This window comes from Nelumbo nucifera, chromosome 5, assembly GCF_055504915.1.
Source record: "Nelumbo nucifera cultivar China Antique chromosome 5, China Antique-T2T, whole genome shotgun sequence".
In the NCBI taxonomy this organism is placed as follows: domain Eukaryota; kingdom Viridiplantae; phylum Streptophyta; class Magnoliopsida; order Proteales; family Nelumbonaceae; genus Nelumbo; species Nelumbo nucifera.
Genome location: NC_142653.1, coordinates 3,084,241 through 3,110,820, shown reverse-complemented (window position 1 = coordinate 3,110,820; position 26,580 = coordinate 3,084,241). Strand labels below are relative to the sequence as shown.

The 26,580-nt window shown below is 37.2% G+C and overlaps 1 protein-coding gene across 1 annotated transcript; it reads left to right on the top strand.

The window, feature by feature from the left end:
* Window positions 1-772: 772 nt before the first annotated feature.
* Window positions 773-26,503, top strand: LOC104603681 (serine/threonine-protein kinase STY46-like). Its single transcript, XM_010267763.3, has 16 exons — window positions 773-1,547; window positions 2,061-2,175; window positions 3,505-3,587; window positions 3,790-3,909; window positions 7,257-7,311; window positions 15,601-15,711; window positions 18,043-18,093; window positions 19,865-20,040; window positions 20,140-20,247; window positions 22,204-22,277; window positions 22,396-22,571; window positions 24,829-24,924; window positions 25,077-25,157; window positions 25,329-25,382; window positions 25,919-26,053; window positions 26,132-26,503. Exons 1-16 carry the CDS (start codon window positions 1,354-1,356, stop codon window positions 26,210-26,212), a joined length of 1,710 nt encoding a protein of 569 aa, XP_010266065.1. The 5' UTR covers window positions 773-1,353; the 3' UTR covers window positions 26,213-26,503.
* The last annotated feature ends 77 nt before the right edge of the window (window positions 26,504-26,580 follow it).

Here is a 26,580-nt window from a genome sequence, read left to right as displayed (position 1 = left end):
GTTGCACTGTAGTATAGCTCTATGATGTAACATCAGCCACACACGCCGTGCTTGATAAGGACATCTGGGTCATCCAAGCAGGAGTCTCACACTGAAATCGAGATAACCTGGTCTCTATACGTGTCTATTCCTGATAGGTAGGAAGTAAAATTTTTATCTTCCAGGTGCTGCAGCGGATTCAATTCATATTCAACAACCAAAGAAGAAGGAAAACACATCAATGAAAGGTCCATTCGAAATGGATGAGCCCTGAAAAGTAAATCCAACACTCCCAGCACCATCTCTTCCACTCCCCCCTTTTCTTTCCTTTTCAATACAGTCTAGAAGAGACCACGGGCTAAAGTTTTCACGCTCTTCTCGACTTGTACCATGGTGCCACCCATTCTCAACCTTATAAGCCAGCTTACGTGGGACCGAACACGTGGCCATTTCCAAGCATCTTTTATTTGATCAACGGTCTGGATCGGCCACAAGATCCGTTTGCTATATTCGTAATTCAGCGACAGATAGGTTCGTGCAAGGAAGTTCCCTGCTTGCCCCGATTCAGCAATTCTAAAAGCGTTTTTTTTCTCTTTTACACAAATATTTATTTATTCATTATTATTATTATATACGGTTGAGTGGGAGTTGGGGAAAGATGAGACCGCATTGGATAAAGGAGAAGGTGGTAAGTGGTGGTGGTGGGAGATGGCATCACCGATTAATTAGAGGTATTACATAAATCAGATTTTATTAAATAAATAAATAACTGGGAAATAATAAGCAAAGGAGTGGGGGCACTGCGCATCAGTAGGATCCATCAATTCCTCGTCAACATGGGTGCCTGCGCAGTGCGCACTACGCCGTTAAGCATTCCCCTAAAGGCAAACTAGAGAGAGAGAGACGCAAGAGAGCAAGAGGGGGTGAAGCCACCAAAAGGGCCACCGCCGTTGTTTCCATTTGCTTAATCTTTTTTAATTTTTTATTAGTTAAATTTTCTCATGAAAAAGGCAAGCGGCAAGGAGAGAGAGAGAGAGAGTAAAATAATGGGTAAATCTTTGTTAATTAAGGAATGACTCCAAAGAAGGGCTCCATATATTGCAACTTTTATTTAAAAAGAGACTTTCCTTCTTTAATGCTCATATATTTTCACACCGTTCCTCGTCGTGATTTCTGTCTCGCTGGCCATTCCTATTTTGATCTTCAACCATGAGATATCGTCGTTTGCTGCTTTTGTTCCTTCGCGTGCATAGAGACAGTTTTGGATCTCGAAGCGACTGATTTTTTTTCTTCTTTTTTCAACTTGTTCTTCTTCGTCTCGGCGATTGTCGTCCGTGTTTTGCTTTGATTAGTTGATTTCTTTTGAGTTTGCTAATGGCGATGGATGATACCGAGAGTTGCAGTAGCAGAACGGTGGACTCTTCGCCCACGCATCCTCGTCAGCAAAGACAGAAGCTTGAGATTTATAACGAGGTGCTTCGTAGACTCAGAGAATCCAATAACGAGGAGGCAAATGCTCCTAATTTTGAAGATGACCTTTGGAACCATTTTAATCGACTGCCCGCTAGGTACCTGTTGTAACTTGTAACCCTAAGTATTATTTCGCTTAATTCTTATTTTGTTTCTCTCTTGTTTTCTTCCAAGTGTTCTTCTAATTGTATTGATCGTGCTTTTGCTTTATCAGTATCTACGAATCTGGTCATCGAAGGATTGCTTGTGAAATCTTGTGGTCTAAGTGTCTTTTTTGATATTATGTGGACTGATTCTCGTTTTATTGTTTGTGCTTTCATTTAAAATTATGTTCCTGGTGTGCTGCTTGCTGGGATTCTCTACATTGTAGTCAGACTATCAAATTCTTGACTTTTAGAGCTTTTGGACTAAAATACGGAGTCGTAGAACGGAGCAAATTCACTCCATTGTGTTTTTTCGGTTATCTTCATCCTGTTGATTAGATTTTCCGATGTTATGCACTGTGATCATTTCTATTGTGGTTTGCCGTTATACAGTGGGAAACACTTCGTTTTTTTATTGCAAGTTTAATACTTTGTGCTTGTCTTGAGGATTTCATTGCTGCATTGTAGGTATGCAATGGATGTGAATGCTGAGAGGGCAGAAGATGTTCTGACGCACAAGAGGTTGCTGCGGCTGGCACAAGACAACCCCACTAGACCTGTATTTGATGTCCGTCTTGTGCAGGTGTAACTATTTCTCCAATTTATTGGTGTATCCCACTTACCTTCTTGTCACATGGTGTATTGCTCCCTTAGTTAGCATGCAAATGGACTACTCAATCAACGGGGGCTCGTTATATAATAGTTGTTTCTAATGCAGGTTTTAACATGTAATAATGTATTGCCCCATGATTATTTACTGATAGCTTGAGCTGCCTGCCTATTCATTCAATAGAGGAAAGGGAAAATGTCAAGTTTCTTTGGCTTGGCATTTATTCCTTTGGTTGCCTACTTGCGTTCATTTTATTTTCTATTGGTTTTTAGGTTTGTAGTGCAATGTCTTCTACTTTGTCACCTGGACTTTTTGGAACTAGAGGATCTAGCCATGCTGTCTCTTGGATACTGTGCCAACACTTGGCATTGAACTTCTTGTAGCATCTTGATGATTCTCCAAGCTCAAATCAGCATAAAACCTTTGCACTTAGCACATGTAAACAAAAAATATATCACGAAAAAAGTTTCTAATACGTTTTTGAGTTACCTGTAATTAAGTTTTGCATATCACCATGTCTCAGTGTCATGAGTTTTGTCGTTTGACATGCCATACACCTTTGGAAGCTTGAATCCTTGGCACCTCCATTCCATATACCAAAGTAAATATGATCTTCTTAAATGTATTATGGCTCCTCAGGAGTGAACTTGAATGTTGAAGGGCTTTGCTCAAATTGATATTTGGCATACCCTTATGGTTCACTTTCATGGTTGGAGATTTTAGTATTTTACCCTTGACCTAATTCTTATAGGAAAAGCTTCCAAGTTCCAACTGAAAGCAGAAGTGGAGCACCTCCTTTATGGCAGTCATAATTACCAGTATTTTGAACCTTAAAAAGAAGCTTTCTTATTTTTCTTCACACACCCCAAGTGACCCTTGGTTAAGTTGTTCCTGACTCACTGTACCTTTGATATGACCACCATACCTTCTTGACACTAGCAAACATAAAATTCACTCTCAATTGCTTCCCTTTAGTGGGGGATGTTTAGTTCATATAGAACTTGAGGAAAATGTTCCCTATCTTATTAGCTAGTAGTTCCATTTGTTTGTTTTCAAGTAGAGCAATGGAAAGATAAAAACGAGGAAACTCTTATAAAAAAAAGATAAAAAAGAGGAAAAAAACATGGGATGAATCGGTAAGAAATGATCCAAGCACTTGCAAGTTGATGGAAAACTTCAATCTTTTTGAACTTCTTTTTAATTGTTTAATTGCTTATAATGAAGGTTTTCCCATTATGCTATTTTAAATTCATTCTAAGTGTAGTGACCAAATATGTAATTGCTACTCTCTTTCTTATGCAGGTTCCTCCTCTCTCTGATGGAAATTCAGTAGACTCATCAATGAAAGAAGATGCTCAAAGTTCTAATTTTCATATGAGGCAAAGGTATTTATTTATTTTTGTTTTTCATTTGTAATCTAATGTAGACTCTTTGTTCTATTTTTCTGCATATTTCCTCAAATCATGTGTTCCTTTCTACAGACACGTTTAAGAATGCATTTTGTCATCATCTTCCTTTTATGTCCTTTGTATTTCTCTTTACTGTTCATTGATCATGTTATGATTTATCTCCTTGTTGATTATTTAGCATTCATCCGCCACCTGCATTTGGTTCCTCGCCTAATCTTGAAGCTCTTGCACTTGAAGCCCAAAGATCAAATATTGAAGATGGAGATAGTTCTGTGCATGCCAATCCACTTATTCCTCGGTAAATACTTGCTGAAAGTTTTTCTGCAGAAAAAAATTATCTCATTCAGGAAATTCCCTAAATAATGCTGAGAGAATTATGTTAGGCGTTTTTTTAAGGTTGCTAATTGGTCGTATGATATCTGGAAATGAGTTGTCCTTATTTGGTTGTTTTCTTGGGTTATATATTTTGAACTTCATGCCTATTCCTCTTTTTGTATGGTTTAAACTTCCTCTCAAACTGAATGTTTCCATGGAAACTGAAATAAAATTTACCAGGTTGAAATTTTGGTCAAAATTTCAGTAAATTTTGATTGTTCAAACTGAAACGTTACACCATAACATAAAAATACCTGATTTTGGTCAAAACATGAAAGTGTGGCAATAAAGTTTTTAAAAAACATAATGAAGATAGAAATTTTTGTTGTCTTCCTGGAGAGAGTTAAACCTGTTTATCTCTCTTTGGAGCGCTGTAACTAAATTCTTTTAATCTAATGAATTCCAATTATTGATAAAAAAAATTTTAAAAAACATAATGGAGATAGAAGTGACATTGTATAAAATAATAAAAATGGGAAAGGTCTTATCTTAAACTTAAGAAAACAAATAGGTGAGAACAAAAATATTTGAAAATCTCAAATGAGGAAAACATGTTTGTATTTATTTATTTGTGGTAGAAAATGCAATACCCTACCTACCTGTCGGGTTTGGACTCTCTCCCCTTCATGTGACTTCACTTGTGCTTCTTTCTTTCTATCCTTAATGAGACCAGTAGATATTGGGGGCTGACCTTTTTTGGTTAAAGAGGTTTGGGGTAAGCCTATTCTGTATAAGGTTGGGGGTTTTTGCTGGGATTTTTTTTTTTGGATAGAATTAATACTTGTGAGTTTCTACAAAGGAAAAGACCTAATTGTTGCTTGTCCCCACTGGTGTATCCTTTGTAAAGCTAATGGGATGTCCACTCATCACTTATTAATCTCTTGTCCCCTTACATTGTCAATTTGGGAATGGTGTTCTTCCTTGCTTGGTTGGAGGTGGATTCCCCCGCCAAATGTTCAAAGGCTGTTTGATCCTACCTTTGTTAGTTGGCAGAAGATGAGGGGGGAAATTTTATGGAGATGTTCAAGGGCTGCTCTTTGCTGGTATGTTTGGAAAGAGAGAAATCAGAGGTTGTTTGAAGGCAAAGAAAGAAGTAAAGATGCTCTAATTGAAGCCATTACAGTTAGGGTGATCCACTGGGTGAAAACTTTAAATATTTTGGCGGAATCCCTGCTGCTGATTTGATTAGGAAGCGGAGAGAAGTGGCTGACTTTGAGCCTTAGAAAGAGTTAGTTGTGCCTACTTGGTCTCTCCCTGCTAATAGTTTCATCAAGCTGAATTTTGATGGCAGCAGTGAAGGAAATCCTGGACCCTTAGGTATTGAAGATGTTTTTGGGGATTAGGATAGCAAAATTGTGGCTCTTTTCTCTGCTCCCATTGGTGTTGAGGATTCATTGAGAGCGGAAATCCTTGTTGTGCTGGAAGGTGTTAAAAGAGCCAAAGAGCTTAACCTTAGTAAGGTGCTAATTGAGGGGGATTCTAATTTCTAAGTTGGTTATTAGCTGGCTCCAGAAAGAGGAGGAAAGGGGGTGGTGGAGTTCTGTGGATGAAAAAAAAGGAAATTTAGACATTTGACAAAAGGAATGGAAATCGAGCTGAATTGGTTTAAGAGGGATGCTGACTGTATGGCTGATGCTTTTGCAAAACAAGGGGTGGGAAGAAATACTAATTTCTGGGATATATTGTAATTTTTTTCCATTTATCTGGGGGAGTTAAGGGAGTTTATCTCCTCCTTTTGTTATATCTTCCATTTTTCTAATTTATTAATGAATTTCAGTTATTGATAAAAAAAGAAAATGCATTAGCTTATGATCATGGCTATAAACTATTTCTCTGAATGTTGATTAAAGATTTTTAACTTTCATAAGTTCCATTATTTTAGAATGTTTCTGTGAGCTTCTATAAACTTCCACAAATTAATTCTGCTTCCATATAGAGTGAAATTTACATTGAATCTGTAGTTTGAAACCTTTATTTTTTTGTTTATTAAGTTGTTTTGTGCTGTGTTTGGATCAAGTAAAAGGGAAAACAAGATTACATAAATTTTCAGCTCCTATAAAAAAAATCCAGAGGGATTGTAAAATGATTGTACCCTAAGGATTTTGCTCTCCAACCGAGAGACGGATCCAAAATTATTGGCCTTGAAGGATTTCAGGTCCTCCGTCCTCTAAATCAGCAGAACATCACCCTGTAAAGTTATATAGATCCCTCTCTTCATCGATCTGGGTAGGTGCACTATTGTTTGTATTAAATGTTTATTTTACTTATCTTAATTCCAAGTTGTGTGAATTATTCTCTAATTTTAATTAATTTCAAGGAAAATGTCATATCGTAATGGGGCTTTAGGGTTGGGTGTGCTGCCTAACTCCTCTTTACAGGTTGTCTTTGGTCAATGTAAAGGATAGTTAGATTTTGCTGATGCTAGTATTTTCAGCATGATTTTGGGCTGCTCAAAAGAAGGTATTTTGTTTTTAATTGGTCTGCTATATTGGGCATAGAGGGTGTATACCGTAAATACATGCAACCTAATGCCTTTTTGACTTGTAGATCCATATACTTACATAAAATGTTTTGCTTATTGTGGAAAAAGAACATGGAACTCCTATACATTGCAAATGGATTTGTTTGTACTTATTTTAAACATTAAATTTGCTTTGCATCTGGTAAAGTTTAAAGTTTAAACATTAAATGTGCTTATTTTAAACATTAAATTGCCATTGCCGATGGATTTCCTGGATTTCTCTACATTTAGCCAGTTTAATATACTATCTCTATGATGCATAAATTACAAATAATCTTTTCTACCTCCTTTATTTATTGTTTAGCTAGCTATGGACTTACTCTTATGTTTCGAATGCAAGATGATTCTTTTCTTCACTCATTCAACAATTTAGGGGCCATTACTTGGTCCATAGGGTAAAACCTTGGGCTGACAAGAATGTGAACATGGTTTTCATTCTGAGAACAAAGACTTCATGTAAAAAATGGCATAGGTTATCTTCATGCAAGACACCATTAGCATGGACCAACTTTGGATAATGGCCTTGTGTGTGTGTGATTATCACTATGTTTCTTTTCTATTGCAGCTGAGTTGTAATTTTGTTCAGGTGCAATTATTAGTTGACTGAAATATTTAACTTTATTTTGTGAGGTTTTAGCCTTTTATTGAATGGTGCTACTTCTAAAATTTCTGTTCTTGCTTAAATATTGCAATGCTACTTTGTGAAAGACTATGAAATTCATCTTTTTATACATTTGAAAATCATGTAGGCCGATGCATGAAATCACATTTTCATCAGATGACAAGCCAAAACTTTTGAGTCAGGTAATTGATGGTTTGTCTACTCTAGCATGTGAGTTCTATCATCATATGAAAATTAAATTTGCAGCCACTATATTGTTTTTTGGATAATTTGCATCCTACAATATTTTCCAAGCATATTATCTTTTATGCATGACATAATGTCTATATTTAATGTTATTCTTTACATACCTCTATCTATCCACCTGCATTTTGCCTAAACAAATTATTAAGAGATTACTAAAAGAGAAGGTCCAGAAGAATACGTAAATATTAAAAAAAAAAAGGAAAGAGGAGAGGTGTATAAAATATAATTTATAATATATTATATTATATAATGTATAACATAAAATTTAAACATATTATATGTCATATAATATAAAAACAATATTTTATATATAAAGTCATAGGCCTGGACCCTGGCCCGGCCTGGCCTATGACACCTGCACTAATATCTCCAATTGGTCAAAGGAGAACAAACTTTAAGGGTTTAAACTGTGAGGAAAATTGGTGGTCTTGTTTCTACTGGAGGTAAGCACATGTTCTCAATTTTGTATTCCTGACCACCTTCTAAATGTTTTTGAATTCATGAAAACTCAAACTCAAGAGTACAAGTAATGTGATATTTTTTTTTGATAATTAAAAATTTATTTCATTAATCAAGAAGAATAAAGCTTTACAAGCATCCCTTGGAGAGGCATGAGATGCAGCCTCCCCTAAACATTACAAGTGGCCAGAAATAAAGATTACAAAGCTGCCCAAAATAACCGATCCCTAGCAGACCCCTGTTTGGCAAGATAATCAGCCAAAGCATTTGCCTCCACCCTACCCACTGACTGGTATCTGCACGTTATGTGTCTTGTTAAACATTTAACTTTTTTGATGTGATCCTTATAACTCCAAACAACTGAGTCTGGATTTGACAACCAGCCCACAATCACCTTAGAATCCTCTTCAATTAATAGGTTCTCCACTCCTGGTTGATTAGCAATCTGAATTTCTTGTACTGCAGCCAACAACTCAGCTCTTGTTGAATTCCCTATCCCCACCGGGCCTGAGAATAAGGACATGATGTTGCCATTCTCATTCCTCAGAACTCCTCCTATGCCTGATGGTCCTGAGTTACCCGGACTGCTTCCGTCAAAATTCAGTTTAATAACCCCTTCCGGAGGAGTTACCCAAACTGTTGCTGCTTTTGTTTTCCTAGCCGAAGTGTGTGCAACTGCAGCTCAATTCCTCCAAATGTCATCAAATGAGAATGAGTTGAAAGAAGCCAAGGATTTCAGCCAGTTGATAGCCCTAGTTAAAATACATTCCTTCACTTCTGTAAAGGATCTCTCTTTATCTTGGAAAATTCTAGCATTTCTTTCTTTCCAAATTGTCCATAGGGTGGCTGCTTTGGAACATTTCCACATTCTGCTCCCTCTTTTTGTTGGGCAAGCAAAGGTAGATGGAGAAATAATAATTTTACTTCTGTTGGCTGATTCTACCTACATCCAAACAAAACAAATCCCAGAGAGCTTACATGGGATTAGCAATCTGAGATTCTAAATCCCTTGTCAAACATTCAGGATTCACATTTAAATGATTCTTTCCAAAAGGTGTTATATTATCTGAAAAAAAAAACAGTTCACATGCCCAGAATCCAGGTTGACTTGTGGAGCATCTGGTGAGAGTGTGAGACATAACAGAGAACCTTTCTTATGCAATTGGGACCTCCCCCTTTTTTGATAAATAAGTCCTTGACCAACCTTTCCTTGCATGGGTTCCTTTCATTGAGTATCCTAACTTGGGGGGATTGATAATGCAGGACAAGCTGATGCTTGATGAGTTGCTTGTTGTTATAATTCAGGTCTGCCTTAGAGTTCGGCCTGACTGAGTTCAGTTATGTAGAAGAAGAAAAAGTGATAAAGAATGAGAGAAAGAGAGAAAGAGAGAAGAGAGAATTCTGGTTCGAACTGAAAGAGTCAACTTGACTTCTCCCAGTCGGCCAATAAGTATTTATATTATTATTAAAGCATAACTGAAAAGACCTATGTGCCCTTACTTAAGTTAAGAGCACATGTTTCAACACAACATTACAAATCAGCAACATCAATCAAGGTATAAAGACAGAAATACCCCTACACTAACACTCCCCCTCAAGCTAGTGAGTATATATCATATACTCCCAGCTTGTTACATATGTAGTCCACTCTTCCCCGACTCAAGTCTTTTGTAAATAAGTCAGCCCACTGATTTCCTGTATTAACATGTGTAGTGTCTAGTTCTCCATTCAGCACCTTCTCCCTCACAAAGTGACAGTCAACCTCAATGTGCTTGTTCTTTCATGAAACACTGGATTAGAGGAGATATGAACTGCAGCCTGATTATCACAATAGAGCTTCATTGGAGTGTTAATGTTGTACCCTACTTCCTGTAGAAGGTTCCTTAGCCACACTAATTCACAAGCGGTATGCGCCATAGCCCTATATTCTGCTTCTGCACTGCTTCTTGCCACAACCGTCTGCTTCTTACTTTTCCATGTCACCAGGTTACCTCCCAGAAACGTGCAATAGCCTGTAGTAGACCGCCTATTAGACATAGAACCGGCCCAATCAGCATCAGAATACCCTTCTATTTCAAGTTTTCCCCCACTCTTGTATATTAAACCGCGGCCCGGGGCCTCTTTTAGATACTTCACAATTCTCAGAACCGCATTCCAATGAGGAATCGGAGGTTTTTGCATGAACTGGCTTACCACACTAACTGCAAATGAGATGTCTGGTCTGGTAATGGTTAGGTAGTTCAGTTTGCCCACAAGTCGTCAGTATCTGCCAGGGTCTTCAAACACCTCACCCATATCACTGCTTAGCTTGGTATTTGTGTCCATGGGTGTTTCAGCTGGTTTGGCACCCAACAAGCCTGTTTCTTCCAGCAAATCAAGCACATACTTCCTCTGGCACAGGTTAATCCCATACTTGGATCTTGCTACCTCTATCCCCAAGAAGTATTTCAGTTTACCCAGATCCTTTGTCTGAAAGTGATCCTGCAGATAAGTCTTCAGCCTATCAATACCAATGTAATCATTCCCAGTAATAACAATATCATCTGCATACACCACCAACAGTATTTTTCCTCCCGGAGAGTCATGACTAAATACAAAATGGTCAACTTTGCACTGTTTCATGCCAAACTTCTTTACCACCTCACTGAACCTATCAAACCATGCTCGAGGAGACTGTTTAAGCCCATATATAGCCTTCCTTAGTCTGCACACCTTACCATCCTCCCCCTGAGCAACAAACCCTGGAGGTTGCTCCATGTAGACCTCCTCGAGTAAGTCACCATGCAAAAAGGCATTCTTGATATCAAGCTGATATAGTGGCCACTCATACATGGCTGCAAGAGAGATCACAACACGAACTGAACCTATCTTAACAACCGGTGAAAAGGTCTCTGTGTAGTCAATGCCATAGTTTTGGGAGTACCCTTTTGCAACTAATCGTGCTTTCAGACGTTCAACACTACCATCAGGCAGATACTTAATTGTATAAACCCACTTATAACCAACAGCTTGCTTCCCAGGAGGAAGAGCAGTGAGGTCCCAAGTATGATTATGATGAAGGGCTGGGAGTTCTTCTTCCATGGCACGGCACCACCCTGGAGAGGCAAGGGCTTCCTGGACATCTTTAGGAACAATAACTGATGATAACAAGGTAACAAACTGGCGATGGGAAGCGGAAAGGTGAGTAAGAGAAACATAATTAGAAATGGGATGAAGGGTGCAAGTACGTTTACCTTTCCGCAAAGCAATGGGTAGATAAATCTCAGATGCTAAGTGGGGGTCTGGTGCCGGATCCGTCGACGGAGATGTAGCCGGAGGAGTAGTAGCTGGTGCACGTGAGCGATATGTATACACATGACGGATAGGTGGGTGTTCAACAGGTGGTGGCACCGGAGGCAAGGATTTGGTCACGGCTGGAACAAAGGGAGGAGGATCGACAACGGGAAGTGGAAGAGGAGGAGGTGATGAGGAGGAAGAAGCATCACCAGACCCCAAAAAGAACGGAGTAGACTCAAAGAAACTGACATCAGCACGCACAAAGGACCGTCGAGAACCAGGATGGTAACACCTATACCCTTTTTGGTCCGAGAATAGCCAAGGAAGATGCACTTGAGAGAACGGGCATCAAACTTGTCGTTCCCAGGACCCAGGTTATGGACAAAACAGACACACCCAAAAACTCTCGGCGTAAGAGGAAACGGAGACAAAGTGGGAAACAAGACCTGAAACGGAGACTGACCATCAAGGATGAACGTGGGCATCCGATTAATCAAAAAACAAGAGGTAAGCACTGCATCACTCCAAAAAGGTTTGGGAACATGCATGTGATGCATTAGGGATCTTGCTGTTTCAAGGAGATGGCAATTCTTTCTCTCAGCCACCCCGTTTTGTTGTGGGGTGTAGGTACACTAGGTCTGATATATAATGCCGTGTTGGTCCAGGTATTCCTGAAATGATGAGGATAAATATTCGCGGCCATTATCAGAATGAAAAACTTTGATGTGGGTACCAAATTGGTTATGAATTTCAGCATAAAATTTTTAAAAAATGGTAAACAATTCACTTCTTTCTTTCATTAAATAGAGCCACGTCATCCTTGAAAAATCATCCACAAAAATGACAAAATATCTGTATCCATTATATGACATTACTTTATAAGGACCCCAAGCATCTGAATGAACTAAAGAAAAAGGACTCGACACACGATTATCAACCCTAGAACTAAAGGGAACACGATGGTGTTTCCCAAACTGACACGACTCACAATCCAAAATAGAAAGCTGACTCAAGGACGAAACTAAGGACTTCAAGACTTTGAGCGACGGATGACCAAATCGGCAGTGCCACTGGAGAGGAGAAAGAGATGATTGGAGAGCTGTTGAAGTTCTACCACCACCACCGTCAAGATAATACAGTCCACCTGCTTCATGCCCTCCACCAATCTTCATCCCCATCTTGAGATCCTGAAAGACACACATAGAAGGATAAAAGGTAATGGAGCAGTTAAGTGATTTGATCAGCTTACTAACAGACATAAGGTTAAAAGGCAATTTAGGAACATACAGAACTGATGAGAGGGATACAGGATCTAGGTCAACATTACCAACACCACAAATTGAGGATGTGGAACCATTAGCAAGGGTAACAGATTGTGATGTTGAGCAATGAGATAAGGAGGAAAACACACCTGGAGTTCCAGTCATGTGATCGGAGGCTCCAGAGTCAATGATCCAGGGATTGGGTGTAGATGCCAAACAAACCATACTTGAGTGAGCAAAAATCGTCGTGTTTTGCTGTGATTGGATAAACCTCTCATATTCATCACGAGGAACACTCACCATCTCCTTCATGGGACCATCTGTGGATGTAGGAGGCAACTGGTCAGATGAATGATTCTTCTGTCTAAAGCTGGAACTTGAGTCACTAGTTGCGGCATGATTGGCCCAGGTTGAGGGAGGACCATGTAAATCATAACAATAGTTGATGGTATGTCCATCCATACCACAATGAGTGCACTTCCTCGGGCCTGAGCAACGTCCTCTACCACGGGCTCCCCCTGAATCTCTGCTCCCAGTACGACCACCACCACGATTATAAGTAGACCCACCATTGCCACTTCGGCCATATGCAGAACCACTACCAACACCACGGCCAGACTGAGCTCCCCGAGCTCCACCTCTACCACCACGCCCTCTCAATGCAGCAAAGGCAGATCTATCTGAGATATTAGAGTTCTCAGTAGATCCGATAGAAATCCTCCGAAGTCGAGCAAATACTCTTCTAGGGACGAAAGAGCTGATCCCCCTAATATCTGAGCCCGTACTGGTTCATATTCAGACTTTAGTCCCACCAAAAATCTAGTCACATCAAGCTGCTCTCTCTGTTGTTGCTGAATCTTGACATCAGAAGTGAGAGGATGATAGACATTCAACTCATTACGTATGTTCCTCATGTTGGCATAGTACTCCTCAAGACTCTGATTGCCCTATTGCAGATTAAAGTACTCTTGATAAAGCTGATAAACTCTGGTTGTATTGTCCTGCCCCGAATACAATTACTTCACATGGTCCCACACATCTTTGGCAGTATCAAGGAACATGAAGTTCACAGTAATCCTGGGTTCCATACTGTTCCACAACCATGTGATGATCTGAGCATCCCCTTGCTCCCAGTCTTCATACTCGTGAGAGTCAGAGGAGGGTTTCTCCTCTCTGATGTGTTTTACCTTCTTCTTTGCCTTCAGAAAGACTTCAACGGATTTAGCCCAAGGCACATAATTCTCTCCATTTAACTTAATGCAGGTCATTTGAACATTCAGGTAGTCTGTAGGCACCATCACACTAGGTTTATAATCCTTATTGTCTCCCATTATGTTATCACCAATTCTGCACACTTGCTGAATTCTATTATCACTGAGATCTGCACACTACACACCACTAGGTCACACCTGTCACACTGATTGCAGCACTAATTGTTGCTGGAATGTGTGCTCTTTACACCACAAACCCTACTCCTACAACTACCTGCAATCTCACCACTATATGATCATATCTCTTCCTTCAAAATGCACAAAGAAACCAGCATAAACCCTAGCTCTTACTGGCCGAAACCCTAGCAAATGGTCTGAAACACACCTCCTATTTAATCCATAACAGATATCATGCACTGAAATCCCTTACCTTATCGCTGAAGTAACACCCATGCGAGCAGGAGAGCAGTCCACACACAACAGCCGCTTCACACACAACAGCTACACACAGTTCGGCCCTCTATTCTTCCTCTACTAGGAGAGGGTGATCTCAGAAATCACAGCAACCGACCACATACGACCTGACTGGAGGCATAGAGACCCCCAAGGGAAGAGGGCGATCACTCCTTTTCAGCCCTTTCCCTTATCTCTAATCGAACACAGAAAAAAAAGGAGAAAACCCTAGATAGGGTGCGCAGAGAATGAACCCTAGGCAAGCAGAAATCTAGGCAGATTTAACCTAGCTCTGATACCATGTTATAATTCAGGTCTGCCTTAGAGTTCGGCCTGACTGAGTTCAGTTATGTAGAAGAAGAAAAAGTGATAAAGAAAGAGAGAAAGAGAGAATTCTGGTTCGAACTGAAAGAGTCAACTTGACTTCTCCCAGTCGGCCAGTAAGTATTTATATTATTATTAAAACATAACTGAAAAGACCTATGTGCCCTTACTTAAGTTAAGAGCACATGTTTCAACACAACATTACAGATCAGCAACATCAATCAAGGTATAAAGACAGAAATACCCCTACGCTAGCACTTGCGAAGTAATATTCATTTCCACAAATATCCATTGTAAGAGGACAATTCATTACATTTCCCCTGGTGGGGGGTGGGGGTGGTGCTAGACTGCTGGTATTAGATTTAGTGATGGGGAAATGAAAAGGTGGTTTATGAATCCTAAGATGGAGTCCCACCAGTAATTTTGAGTAAAACATGATAGGGCATAAAAGGCATAAACCTGGGAGTAAACAACATGCCTAACAAAAATTTCTATTCACTATACCTAAAATTTCAATCTATAATAAATTTCACCAGAGTTTAAGAAGTTTACTATAATTTCAGTGTGTTTCAGCTGAAATTAGTTTTAGTTAAAAAGTATTTTTTTTTTCAGAAATCTTAAATCCATACTTTGAGTTGAATACTGGAAGGATTGATAATTTCCATTGGACAGTAAATCACCAGAGAAACTATTATTAATAATATAAATGATAGAGGATACTAGTCTTTTATTTAACTTATGAAGGCATTTAGTTCTTTTTGACATTTAACTTTCAGGTCACAAGTAAATGGTGAACCTGATGCTATCTTTAAATTTGAGTCAAGAATCAATTGACTAATACCTTTATTGGCCCAAGCTTCTTTATGGGTACATGATCGATCTAAGATGTTAGAGGGCCATAGTATGAAGGCATCACCTAAGTGAGAAAAGCACCCTTGCCTGAATGTCAAACAACCTAGTTAACAATAGTTGCAAGGCGGATGCCTTGATATAATTTTATTACTATGGTTGCATCTTATTACTATGTTTGTACTGTGTAATACATCATATCACATAATATTGTATTATTTATGTTTTATTTAAGGGTTTTAATATTAAAGCCCTAGGGGCCTTGGCAACAATTAAGAGGACTTCTGGTTGTTCTGGCATGTTGGCATCATTGATAAAGATTCTGTTTATTGTTATATTTGAACACACTTCTTTCAAAGCTTATGATAATTTAGTTATGTTAAATTTCCAGCTGACTTCGTTACTTGGTGAGGTTGGGCTGAACATCCAAGAAGCACATGCTTTTTCTACAGTAGATGGCTATTCCTTAGATGTCTTCGTTGTCGATGGTTGGGCACTTGAGGTATTTCCATCTTAAAAGTAAAAATTTGTGGAAGAAGAAACATTTTATTGATGTTCCTTCCCCTGTTTAGTTATCAAAGTTATTTGTGTTCTTGATTAAAAGTATCAGCATGTTTTGTTGTATGGCATTAGATAAATATCCTTGCAACTATTCTACTATTTCTGCATACTCTGTTTAGATTTTTTGCATGGACCTTTGTGATATGTAGAGTGGGAGTGGGGCCTGGTTGACATTAGTCCAATTTGGGTCCCATGTTGATGACATTTGTTCTGATAATAGCATTTCCTTGATTTGTCTTTAGTGGTGGCAACTGGTTCATTTCCAGATGGATTGGCTAGGTTGTTCAATGAATTATTGATTCTTAGTGCCTAACGTGTAACGTCCAACTTAAAAATATAGTTAGTAAAAACACATATGACATAATTATGAAATGGGAAAATTTTATTAAAGTCTGGTTTCAAGATTGAGAGTTACGATAAAAAGTTTGGTCAAATGTATGTGGTATGGTGAAATGATTGGTTAAGATTGAATGAGTGTTTATTTATGAATAAAATCATTATCTTGATATTATAAGAATGTTTTAAAACAATGCATTCTGGTATTTTTATCCTTTTTTTGAAATTCATTTTATTCACATATCAAATATCTTGTATGTAAATTTCTTGTGTTTTTCCACATATTTGAATAATTTGTTGTCTAATATGTTTTAGTCAAAAGTTCAAAAATATGTCTGGCTGAGGCAAGAGACTCATTGGGAAATATAAACACAAGTCGCAAACTTGCTGTGGATACCGAGGGAGTTGAATCATATTGCAGATGGTTTAGCTAAAATAGGAGCAAGACTAGAAAATCTGTACAGCAATAGGCTTCCCCCATTTGATCACTTAAAATCCTGCAAAGGCTTTATCAGGAATTGTCCCCCTTTCTATGCACCTACTTTTTTTTTTGAAATAAGTATATACATGTATATATTTCTCTTTTCCTTGTAGTAAACTCATACTATATTAATTGTACAATGGTTTTCTTAGGAGTTAGCTATTCATTTTCAAATATGTCCATAGATTTAACTATTGTTGAGATTTTTCTTTTAATTATAGAGAAAAAACTCTTGTTTTTAAGTGATATTCATCCATACTGCCCCTTAGAAGTTTAGGAATTTATTCTTATTGTGTAACTTTTCCTTCATCTAAAAATAGCTGATCTCTAGACAAACTATATAATACATAAGTTTCTATGTACTCCAGAAACCCTAGGATTTCTCTTTGCAATTGGTGAACTGTGAACCCATTTTTTAAGGGTCGAGAATATTTATTTTCAGGAGATGCGGGAACCTATGATGTATACATATTGTGTTGTCCATCGCAATCTCAGGGATGTAGCCATATGCTTATAACTCATTCATTTTAAATCAATTAAATCAAGTAGTTACTAATAAAAAGTGTGGGTGTTTTCAGAAGGTTGAGTTTCTACAGGGTTTGAGGTTCCCTAAACTTCACAAACTTAGTAGTGGAACTGAATTCGTAAGTGTTAGTGAGCTGGTTTCAGAATAATACTATGGGTATATGAAAATATAGATACATAATGAGGGAGGTCATATTGTTCACAGGAAAATTAGGAGAACTCTGTTCCACTGGATTTAGAGATAAACCAACAACATAGCTCTTGCACTAGCAAGACAAGGGGTGAATAGAAATCAGTTGTTTTAGGGGCTGTGTTGTAATAACCAAATAAAAAAAATTAAAAATAGGGTTAGGTAGCTATGACTAACCTATCGAAAAGCTACTAACTGCATTCCTGCTTCAAAATGCTGTAAAACCATTCTTTCTAACAAATCAATAGAAGTATCTGAAGTTAATCTAACGAAAGTTACCATATATATAATTACTATTATTGTTATTATTTATTTCTTTTTTTGTAACTTTTCACATTTGTCACCTTAATCCTGAATTTGTCATTATTCAGCCCCAGACGTGGTATTTGTTATCAAATGAAATTCATTTTTTGAGAGAGCTGTTGTCTTATTTTTTGTTAATATTTTATATTTATTGTAACTTCTTTATCTACTCGATTATATTTACCCCTTCCTCCTGTGTAGTTTTACTTAGGACATGATAGGTCAGTGGTTTGGCTTTCAATTGAACCACTGAAAGCCTGATGCCATTTCCTTTTTCCTGAACCAATGGAAATTTTGGTTGTGCAGTTGTTTGAAATGTTTGTATATTTGAATATTCTGTGTCTGAATACGAATACCACCACCCAATAGGAATTTTTTCTTCCTCTTAGTTCACTGTACACTCTTTGATTTCTAACTTTTATGTTGGAAATTGTTAGGAAACAGAGCGGCTTAGACGTGAAATTGAGAAGGAAATCTTAAAGTTCGAGGTAATCTCTCTCCATCTCTCCCCTGTTACATGTCATTTTTGTTTGCATTCACATATTTGGGTGAGTAGCAGTATCATACATCATATTTATTGCATATCTTTGGCAAAAGGTATTTGTCTCATTCATTAAATCTTTATCCTATTGATACAGTTGAGCTTTTATCAATGATCAAGACAGTTGGCCAAGCTAAACTGTGCATCTTGTAAGAGATGTAGCAAGAACTATATAATCTATGTCACCCTTTATTTTTGGGGTTTGAGGTTGATCAAGGGCCATTTATATTTGAATGGGTATGAAACAGACATGCACTCAAGCACTATACTTGTGAAGTTTGATCATTGATGGTCCCTTTCTAGATGATGATCTGAACCTGCCGGTCAGCCCTCCACCTGGCTGAAAACCCTGTGCTGTGCATTCTACATAACCCTCACCAACTGATTGAAAAAAATCAGTGTTGAATATATTAATTATAGAAATCCTTTTAGTTTTTCATTTATCCTTGTTCATTTAGCATTTAATGTCTATTTTGGATATGTGGCTCAAGTAGTTGCTTTGATACTTTTAATCTTTTAGATGTGGTGCTTGACTTGTGCTTGTACAAAGGTTGACAAGTGATCTGCATTAAGTTTCCTTGGGCATGTGCATAAGCATAAGCTCCTATGTTACATTAAATTCAAAGTAAGGAGCAATTTGTTGAAATTTGCCAACTAGCTAGACATTCATTTAGGCTCCAGAATAAATCAGGAGTGAAGGATCGTTTTGCAGATCTAATTAATATCTTTCATGATGATTAAACTAATGTCTTGGATGATCTTTTTGTTGTTCCTGAATCAACACCTTTTTCTAAACCTTGATTATTTTTTTGATCAATAACAAAGGATTTCATTAATTAATAAAAAGTGTACAGAGGGAGGAGATAACCTCTCTTATCTTCCCCAAACAAGAAAAAACAAAAAATTACATTTGAGCCCAAGACAAGTTCTCCCTATTCACCCCTTGCTTTGCTAGCCCATCAGCAAGGGAGTTAGCACATCTCTTAACCCAAACTTTTGCCAGCCATTGGGATTTCTTCCTCTCATTGCTGTACATCCATAAACCAATTTTATCTCCTTTAAGCCATTCTACCACCAGTTTGGAGTCTCCTTTGACGATCAACTTCCTCAATTTTAAGTCCTTGGCTCTCTGAACACCTTCTATAGCCGCCAAAGTCTCAGCTCTAAGAGAATTACCCTCTTCAATTGGGCCTGAGAACAAGGCAATTATAATTCCATTCTCATCCCTTAAAACACCCCTAATACCCGAAGGCCCTAGGTTGCCAATACTACACCCATCAAAATTCATTTTGCCTTGATTGTTCAGATTATTCAGAACCTTGATTATTCAGATTCTACGAATACCATTTTGCCTTGACAGACATGTAACCTACTTAGCTATCTTCACAAGGCCATAGCCCCATTGGAATATGGTTGATGTCCTGTAGAAGGTTGTTTTCAATGTATACATAGTGAAGTTATAATCCCCATGATATAGGTAATCAATTCCACCTAATATTGTTTGTGTGCTGTCTAGAAGTATGGTGAGTGTTTAAAGTAAAACCACATCATTATATGGGGACGCTGGAAAGGTTAGAACTTACTTTGTGTTTACTGCTATTGCATGTGTGTTTGGATGAAGCAACTATTGGATTTCAACATGGCATGTGTGTTTGTATTCATTTCACTGTCACAAGTGGTCTGGGTGTTTGTAAACGATTATTTGAGGTACAATGCAGAAAAAATTTCAGTCAAAGCTTCAGTCATCATCTTCTGCCATCAAGCGTGGGCAGACTGGGCCTAAGCTCATTCCTGATCATGTAAAAATACCCACCGATGGAACTGATGTCTGGGAAATCGATGCCAGCCTGTTGAAATTTGAGAACAAAGTTGCATCGGGGTCATATGGAGATCTGTAAGTTTTCATTCCTGTCTGTAAATTGTTTCCACCATGTAGGACCTGTAATTGGTTGTGTGTGACTGCTTTCTGAGTTGTACCTATTAACTATTTCAGGTATAAAGGTACCTACCGCAGCCAGGAAGTGGCTATTAAAGTTCTAAAGCCTGAACGTGTAAGCGAGGACTTGCAAAGAGAATTTGCACAAGAAGTCTTTATTATGAGGTTTGTTCAATTAATTCTTGTATAGGTTGGTACCACTAGTTAGCGTTTTTCATGAAAACATTGGATTCAATTTATCTTCAAGATTAAACAAAATTCAGCATCTTCTGTAACTGTCTCTTGTTACTATTTATTAGAATAGCTAGTTTTGTCATTGTGAAGAGATTACTTTGTTATTTATGTTGTTTAATTTTGGAACATTGGATCTATCTATGCAGGTTAACCTAGTCTTTCACTTCTTACAATTATGGGTTAGAGAAATATCCTGGTTAAAGTTAACTTTACCAAGTTGAAATAAAAGTGGTTTTATCAGTCAAACAAGTAAAGTTGCTAACTTAGGTATTTTTTCCACTGATGGTGGCCACTTTTGTAAGCATCTGTTGTTGGATTTTCTGGAAATAGTTATTCTGTTCCAATCATCCATTAGAGAATTATTTTTGTTCAGTTTATTTGAAAAAGAATGATATGACTTAAATACACTCGAATATTCTCTCCATCCTGCAGTAACCATCCACTCTGAGAAATCAGTTTTTCAAGTGAGACTGTAGTTAATCCTTTGCTATCTCTTTTGTTTAAATTTGTTTTCAAATCCTCTCCTTCCATCAGAGCAAGTGTGATGAAAACTCTCAAAAAGTATGGAAAAGATAAAGACTATAGTTTTTGGAAAGCAATACTTATAAAATTTATGGAAAGTGGTACTGTGGGAAAGTGAGAAAAAAACTATGCCTTGAATTTTACAATGGACATAGTTTATGGCTGTGTTTACTAAGAGTGCAAATGCTGAACTGAAGTGAATTTGCGCTCTGATTCAATTTTGCAGGAGTTTGGTAAGAATTCACTTTTTGTATTGAAAATAAAAGTAATTTTTTTTTCTATCGTTTTTGCATTCAAAATGCAGTCAATGTTTGCTTCCAAAAAATGGAAGCATACTTCTGTGTTCAAAGTGGTCAATGCAAAAAATGGTAGATTCTGATCTTGAAATTCGTATTTGTTAGGAGTGTAAATGGACTCGGATCATGATCTGGTTCAAATTCAAATCTGATCCTATTTTGTTGGATTCAGATAATCCCTGTCAGATTTTTGAATAATATTAGATCGAAACAATGCTTGCGTATTTTTTGTTTTTTCTTTTTATAGACTTATTTGCTTTTGTCCTGTTAATAATTTGTTAAATTTTAGACCTATGGGTAATTAAATTGAATTGAGTCAGATTTGGTTATCCAACATCCTTAGCGAATTTGAATTTGAATTGATCTTCGTAAGATCCGTCAGATCGGATCGGATATAGGATTTACATTATCAAATCGAATTCAGATACCCCTATCCAAATTTGATTCGATCCATTTGCACCCCAAGTATTTGTAGCCATCACAACAAAATACGTTTCACAAAAATTCAAGTTGATCAATGCAAAAGGAAACCAAGGAGAGCTATTGTTTTGACACTCTCACCAAACACAGCTAATGAGATAGGGAAAAACTCCAACAAGGAGAGCTATTGTTTTGACAGAAGGTGTATTTAAAATGATTCTCTTTAGGTACATACAGGAAGCTTTTATTGATAGACTGTAGAAATTTCATTAAATTTTTTTTTTGATAAATGGTAGAAATATTGATATCTTTTTTGGAAGGCAAAGTAAGAATTAATTGATAACCGAAATAGAGAATTACAAGACAGGGAATCCCGTCCATACAGTGGGAGACATTGAGGAATTTATTTCATCCATTAGAAGCCATATGATCTTCTCAGGAACTACTTTAAGCTATAGCTGGTTTCATCTATGATAATATGTGGCTGGAACTCTTTCTTTCTTGTATTTATATACATATAAATATAGATAATGGAAAATATAAATAAAAGGAAAATAGGAGGAGGGAGAAGATTACTTTGTCATTCTCTTTGGGGTTTGTTTTTCCACCTTGCCTGCTCCAAGCCTTTTCTTTATTTTGGCTTTTGCAGGAAAGTAAGGCACAAGAATGTTGTGCAGTTCATTGGAGCATGTACTCAACCTCCAACCTTGTGCATCGTTACAGGTAGTTTATCATATAACTTCATTTTCTTATTTTTTTTAATATTTTTAGAATCTGAGCTTGACATTCTTTATTATGATTTTATTTTTCTGTAGTTTTTAATTTCACTTTTTTTTGCCAGAGTTTATGTCTGGTGGAAGTGTATATGATTTTCTGCATAAACAAAAGGGCGTTTTTAAGCTCCCATCCTTGCTCAAAGTAGCGATTGACGTTTCCAAGGGAATGAATTACTTGCACCAAAATAACATAATTCACAGGGATCTCAAAGCTGCCAACCTTCTAATGGACGAAAATGAGGTAAGGATTTCCATTCAACCTCAACATTTCGACTCGTTTGGCCCTTTCATCATTTGACATTTGCGTATTATGTTGATGATCTCTATTTAAATAATAATAATTATTATTCTTGTAATTTTATTATTTTCAGAAACCATTAACTTATTATATCTCATTCTGTAAATTCTGTTTCAATGTTGTGCATTCTGCATCTTTTGTTCTTCTTGTCATATATATCATATCCTTTTACATTGCCACCTCCTTTCACTTTTCTTATTCATGTAATTACTAATTAGTAGTTGTTTTTGCATACCATCAATTGCTTTCTTTGTGTTGCAATTATTACAAATTCTTGATGATACACTGTTGTAAATTTGATAAAAGTTCTCATATCTACAACATAATTCACTCAATTAAATACCTTAGTGTGGGTAAGGCCCATTCAGGGTGTTCTTTAAATATTCCCCTTGCATCCTTGCCAAGGCCAGAGAAAAATTTTGATTCTAACTTGAAGAAGTTGATCAATAAAACAAACCAACATGTATATTGTCAACTATTACAGGATTCTTCCAATGGGAATTCTTGTTGTATTTCTCTTTGTAGAATTTATTTATGAAGGCTAGAAATACAAATAGAAGTTTTTGATACAAAGTCTCATTTCTTAACAAGTTTTTATGCATTGTAGGCCCTCTAAGGAACCGTAATAAGCTGGATTGAGAGATCGGGTTGTAGACAGTGTCTATCCTTATTTAGATCTTCAGATATTGCATTTGTAGGATATAGTAATCAATTCTATTTAGTAATTGGGCTCTAGGCAGAATCAATCCCCATTTGGATCCTTATATATTGTTTTTGTGGGGTGCAGTAGTAAGTTGAGCTTAAGAACAATGCTCTAGAAAGCTTGTTTTGCCGACATGCTTTCAATGATTCTGTTTCCAATAGAAAGCTATGATCATCCCACTGTGTATCTGCTGGTTACCTATTACCTGTGTCCAATGCTGAATTCCCAATGAAATGGTGACAAGTGTCCCAATTGTTTGAATATTTGAATCTCCAAAAACCCAAAATGCAATTTGAGGTGCAGTAATATGCATAGTTCAGTATTAATGTATGTCTTGGTACTATAAAAATTAACAAATGCATACAACATTTACTAAGGGGATATAATGCCTGCTTCATATGAGAAAAATGAGAAAACAAAGTAATAATGGAGAGGTTGCCAAAAATAACTAGAAAATAAAACTTATAAAAAAATAACTAGAAAATAAATATATTAAATGCTGTTTCAAAATGAAATTACAACTGCGTTTCAGAGAAATTCAATCTGAAATCATAGATTTATTGCAGGGAACCACAAGCTTTGATAAATATCTTTGAAGTGCAGAATGCTAATATCATCAGAGAGAGAGAGAGAGCACCCTACCTGTTCATCCCTGCTCCTGTGCATGGGACTTGAATGGGACGTGGATGGAGAGGGAGGGGAAGGGAATAGAAAGGAAGAAAGAGATGCCTCAAATGGGGTTTTGGCTTTTGGAGTACCCTTTCTTTGCCTTACCTTTTTTTTTCTTTTTTTTTCCTTTCTTTTTTGTTTCTTTTTATTTGTCTCTGTATGATGTGTGCATGAGGCACACGACATGTGCACCTCTTGCACCTGAGGCATATGCCTCAGAGGTATTAACTCCTATGGCATATTCCTCAGGGCGTTTTGGGGGCACCTTGCCTGGAGGTGTGCCAGGTGTGCCTCCAGGGACATGCCTCCCACGCTTTTTAAAACACTGATCCCCATATAGATGTCCCAGGTTGATTATTCTCAGCATAAACCTAGAATTTATATTTTCCTAGGCCCCTAGGCTTAAAGGAACTATGTTCTTATGACTGTTCTTAAAGACAATGTTGAGGTAGCCTTTGAGATTTGTTAAATTTAAACCCCTTAAAAGTTATTCATTTGGTTGGCAGTTAGCGTTGCCTGTGTTCAAAGTACCTTCTAATTCAGAAAAGGGATAAAAGTGCCAAGATTGAGCTCATACCATTTTTGCTGCTGCATCTTTTTGTTTAGTAGATTAATCAGAGGGATGTGGTTTCATCTTGCTCTAGTATATTGAACTCCTATCATCCTGCAAATGCCTATATGATATACAAATTCATGTCATTAACATCTTATTTCATGTGTTAATGTCAAAATTGTTTATGTTGTATACGTGTAGTTCTGTAGCATTCTTTAGAGGGGTTCTGTGGTTCCAGTGCTTGCCTGTTTAAAATAATTAAATTTTTGCTCCAGGTTGTTAAGGTTGCTGATTTTGGAGTTGCCAGAGTGCAAGCTCAGTCTGGTGTCATGACCGCAGAAACTGGAACATATCGTTGGATGGCTCCAGAGGTAGGCATTTTGTAGGGAGTTAAAAATTAGAGAACAATTTCCACTCCAACTGTAGTGGAGTTATACATGTCAGACTGACTACCTTTTAAATATAACATTGATTTCTCCTTCCTAGGATTCACTTATCACTGTATCTATTTTTCTTATTGAAGGTAATAGAGCACAAGCCATATGACCACAAGGCTGATGTTTTCAGTTTTGGAATTGTGCTATGGGAGCTATTAACAGGAAAGGTAGTCACAAGTAATTTATTTTTACAACTGAAGTGGGTTCTTTGGTTTAACTTCTCTTTTTCTTTTCTTTTCTTTTTTTTTTTTTGGGGGGGGGGGTTATTCCATTTAATTTTGTTTCATAATGATGGAATAAACCTATCAACACTAATTTGCTATTATATTGATTTTCAGCTTCCATACGAGTATTTAACACCATTACAAGCTGCAGTTGGTGTGGTCCAAAAGGTATTCATCACTTCTAAACTTTTATTACAACCAAACTATTCCTACCATACCTATGTGATGCTACCATGGAAAAGCAACTAGGGAAGTCATTTCAGTGGAATTGCTGCCAAAGAAGTCTACAAGCTCAATTCCACATGTATTTCACCACCATTTATGGTATATATGATTGATTTTTTAATGAGTAAATATCAATATTTTTCAATCTACCCACTGTAATTTGTCTTATCACAGAGTGGGTGCTTATTTGTTACCATAATAGAGAGTTTAGACAACCCATTGAGGATATTATCCCACAGCAAAACAATAACATTGCCATTCCAAGTAGAAAGTAGAAACTACTTTGAATCTTCATTATGGGTGTGAGGTCATTAATTTCTTTGAGCAAAACTAATGTGAATATCTTTAAGAATAATTCCATTTAATATAAAACATATGTTAACATTATTGTGGACATTGGGTAGTATTAATCAGATATATTAAATATTTCAACTTGCATATTAAATAACAAATAATTACTTGCTTTAATGTGCTGACAGGGCTTACGACCAACTATCCCAAAGAACACTCATCCAAAGCTTGCTGATCTGCTTGAGAGATGCTGGCAGCAAGACCCAACATTAAGACCCGACTTCTCTGAAATTATAGAGATCTTGCAGCATTTAACCAAGGAGGTTAGCAACATAACATATTGGCTCTCGTGGATATTTATATTATAATGGAATTGAGCTGATCGCAAACTCTTGGAACAGGTAGGTGATGATGGTGAGGACCGGCGCAAGGACAAATCGTCCAGTGGGTTCCTATCGGTCCTCAGACGGGGGCACCACTGAAGGTAGAGTGGAGAGAGGTTGCTGTTCATAATGTATATCTACTGCTCTAATCATGTAGGCCATTCCCCATCTAGCTCTATCCTGCACTGTACAGTATTTAATCAGATTACCAACAAAATTCTTGCTTTTTTGTTTTTGAGTTCCCCCTTAGATTTCTATTATTTTTGTTTTTCTCCGCCTCTTTTCACTTCCCGCAATATTTATGGTTTTATGGATGTGCACGGTAATTTTAGTGCAGAATTGATGAAATCAATGAATCATAATTATCATGTTTTGCTTTTTGGGTAGAAACCTAGTTGTTGTCGTGGAATTTTATTGAATGGATAAACCATTTTCCAACATGAAACTAATTACTGTCATCTACAATT

What these genes read in the sequence shown, in the direction of transcription:
- LOC104603681 (XM_010267763.3), top strand. Translation starts at nt 1,354, where the DNA reads ATGGCGATGGATGATACCGAGAGTTGCAGTAGCAGAACGGTGGACTCT. An exon ending in TTTAATCGACTGCCCGCTAG is followed by an intron (nt 1,548 to 2,060) that starts GTACCTGTTGTA and finishes GCTGCATTGTAG; the next exon opens with GTATGCAATGGATGTGAATG. An exon ending in ATCGTTGGATGGCTCCAGAG is followed by an intron (nt 24,925 to 25,076) that starts GTAGGCATTTTG and finishes TTCTTATTGAAG; the next exon opens with GTAATAGAGCACAAGCCATA.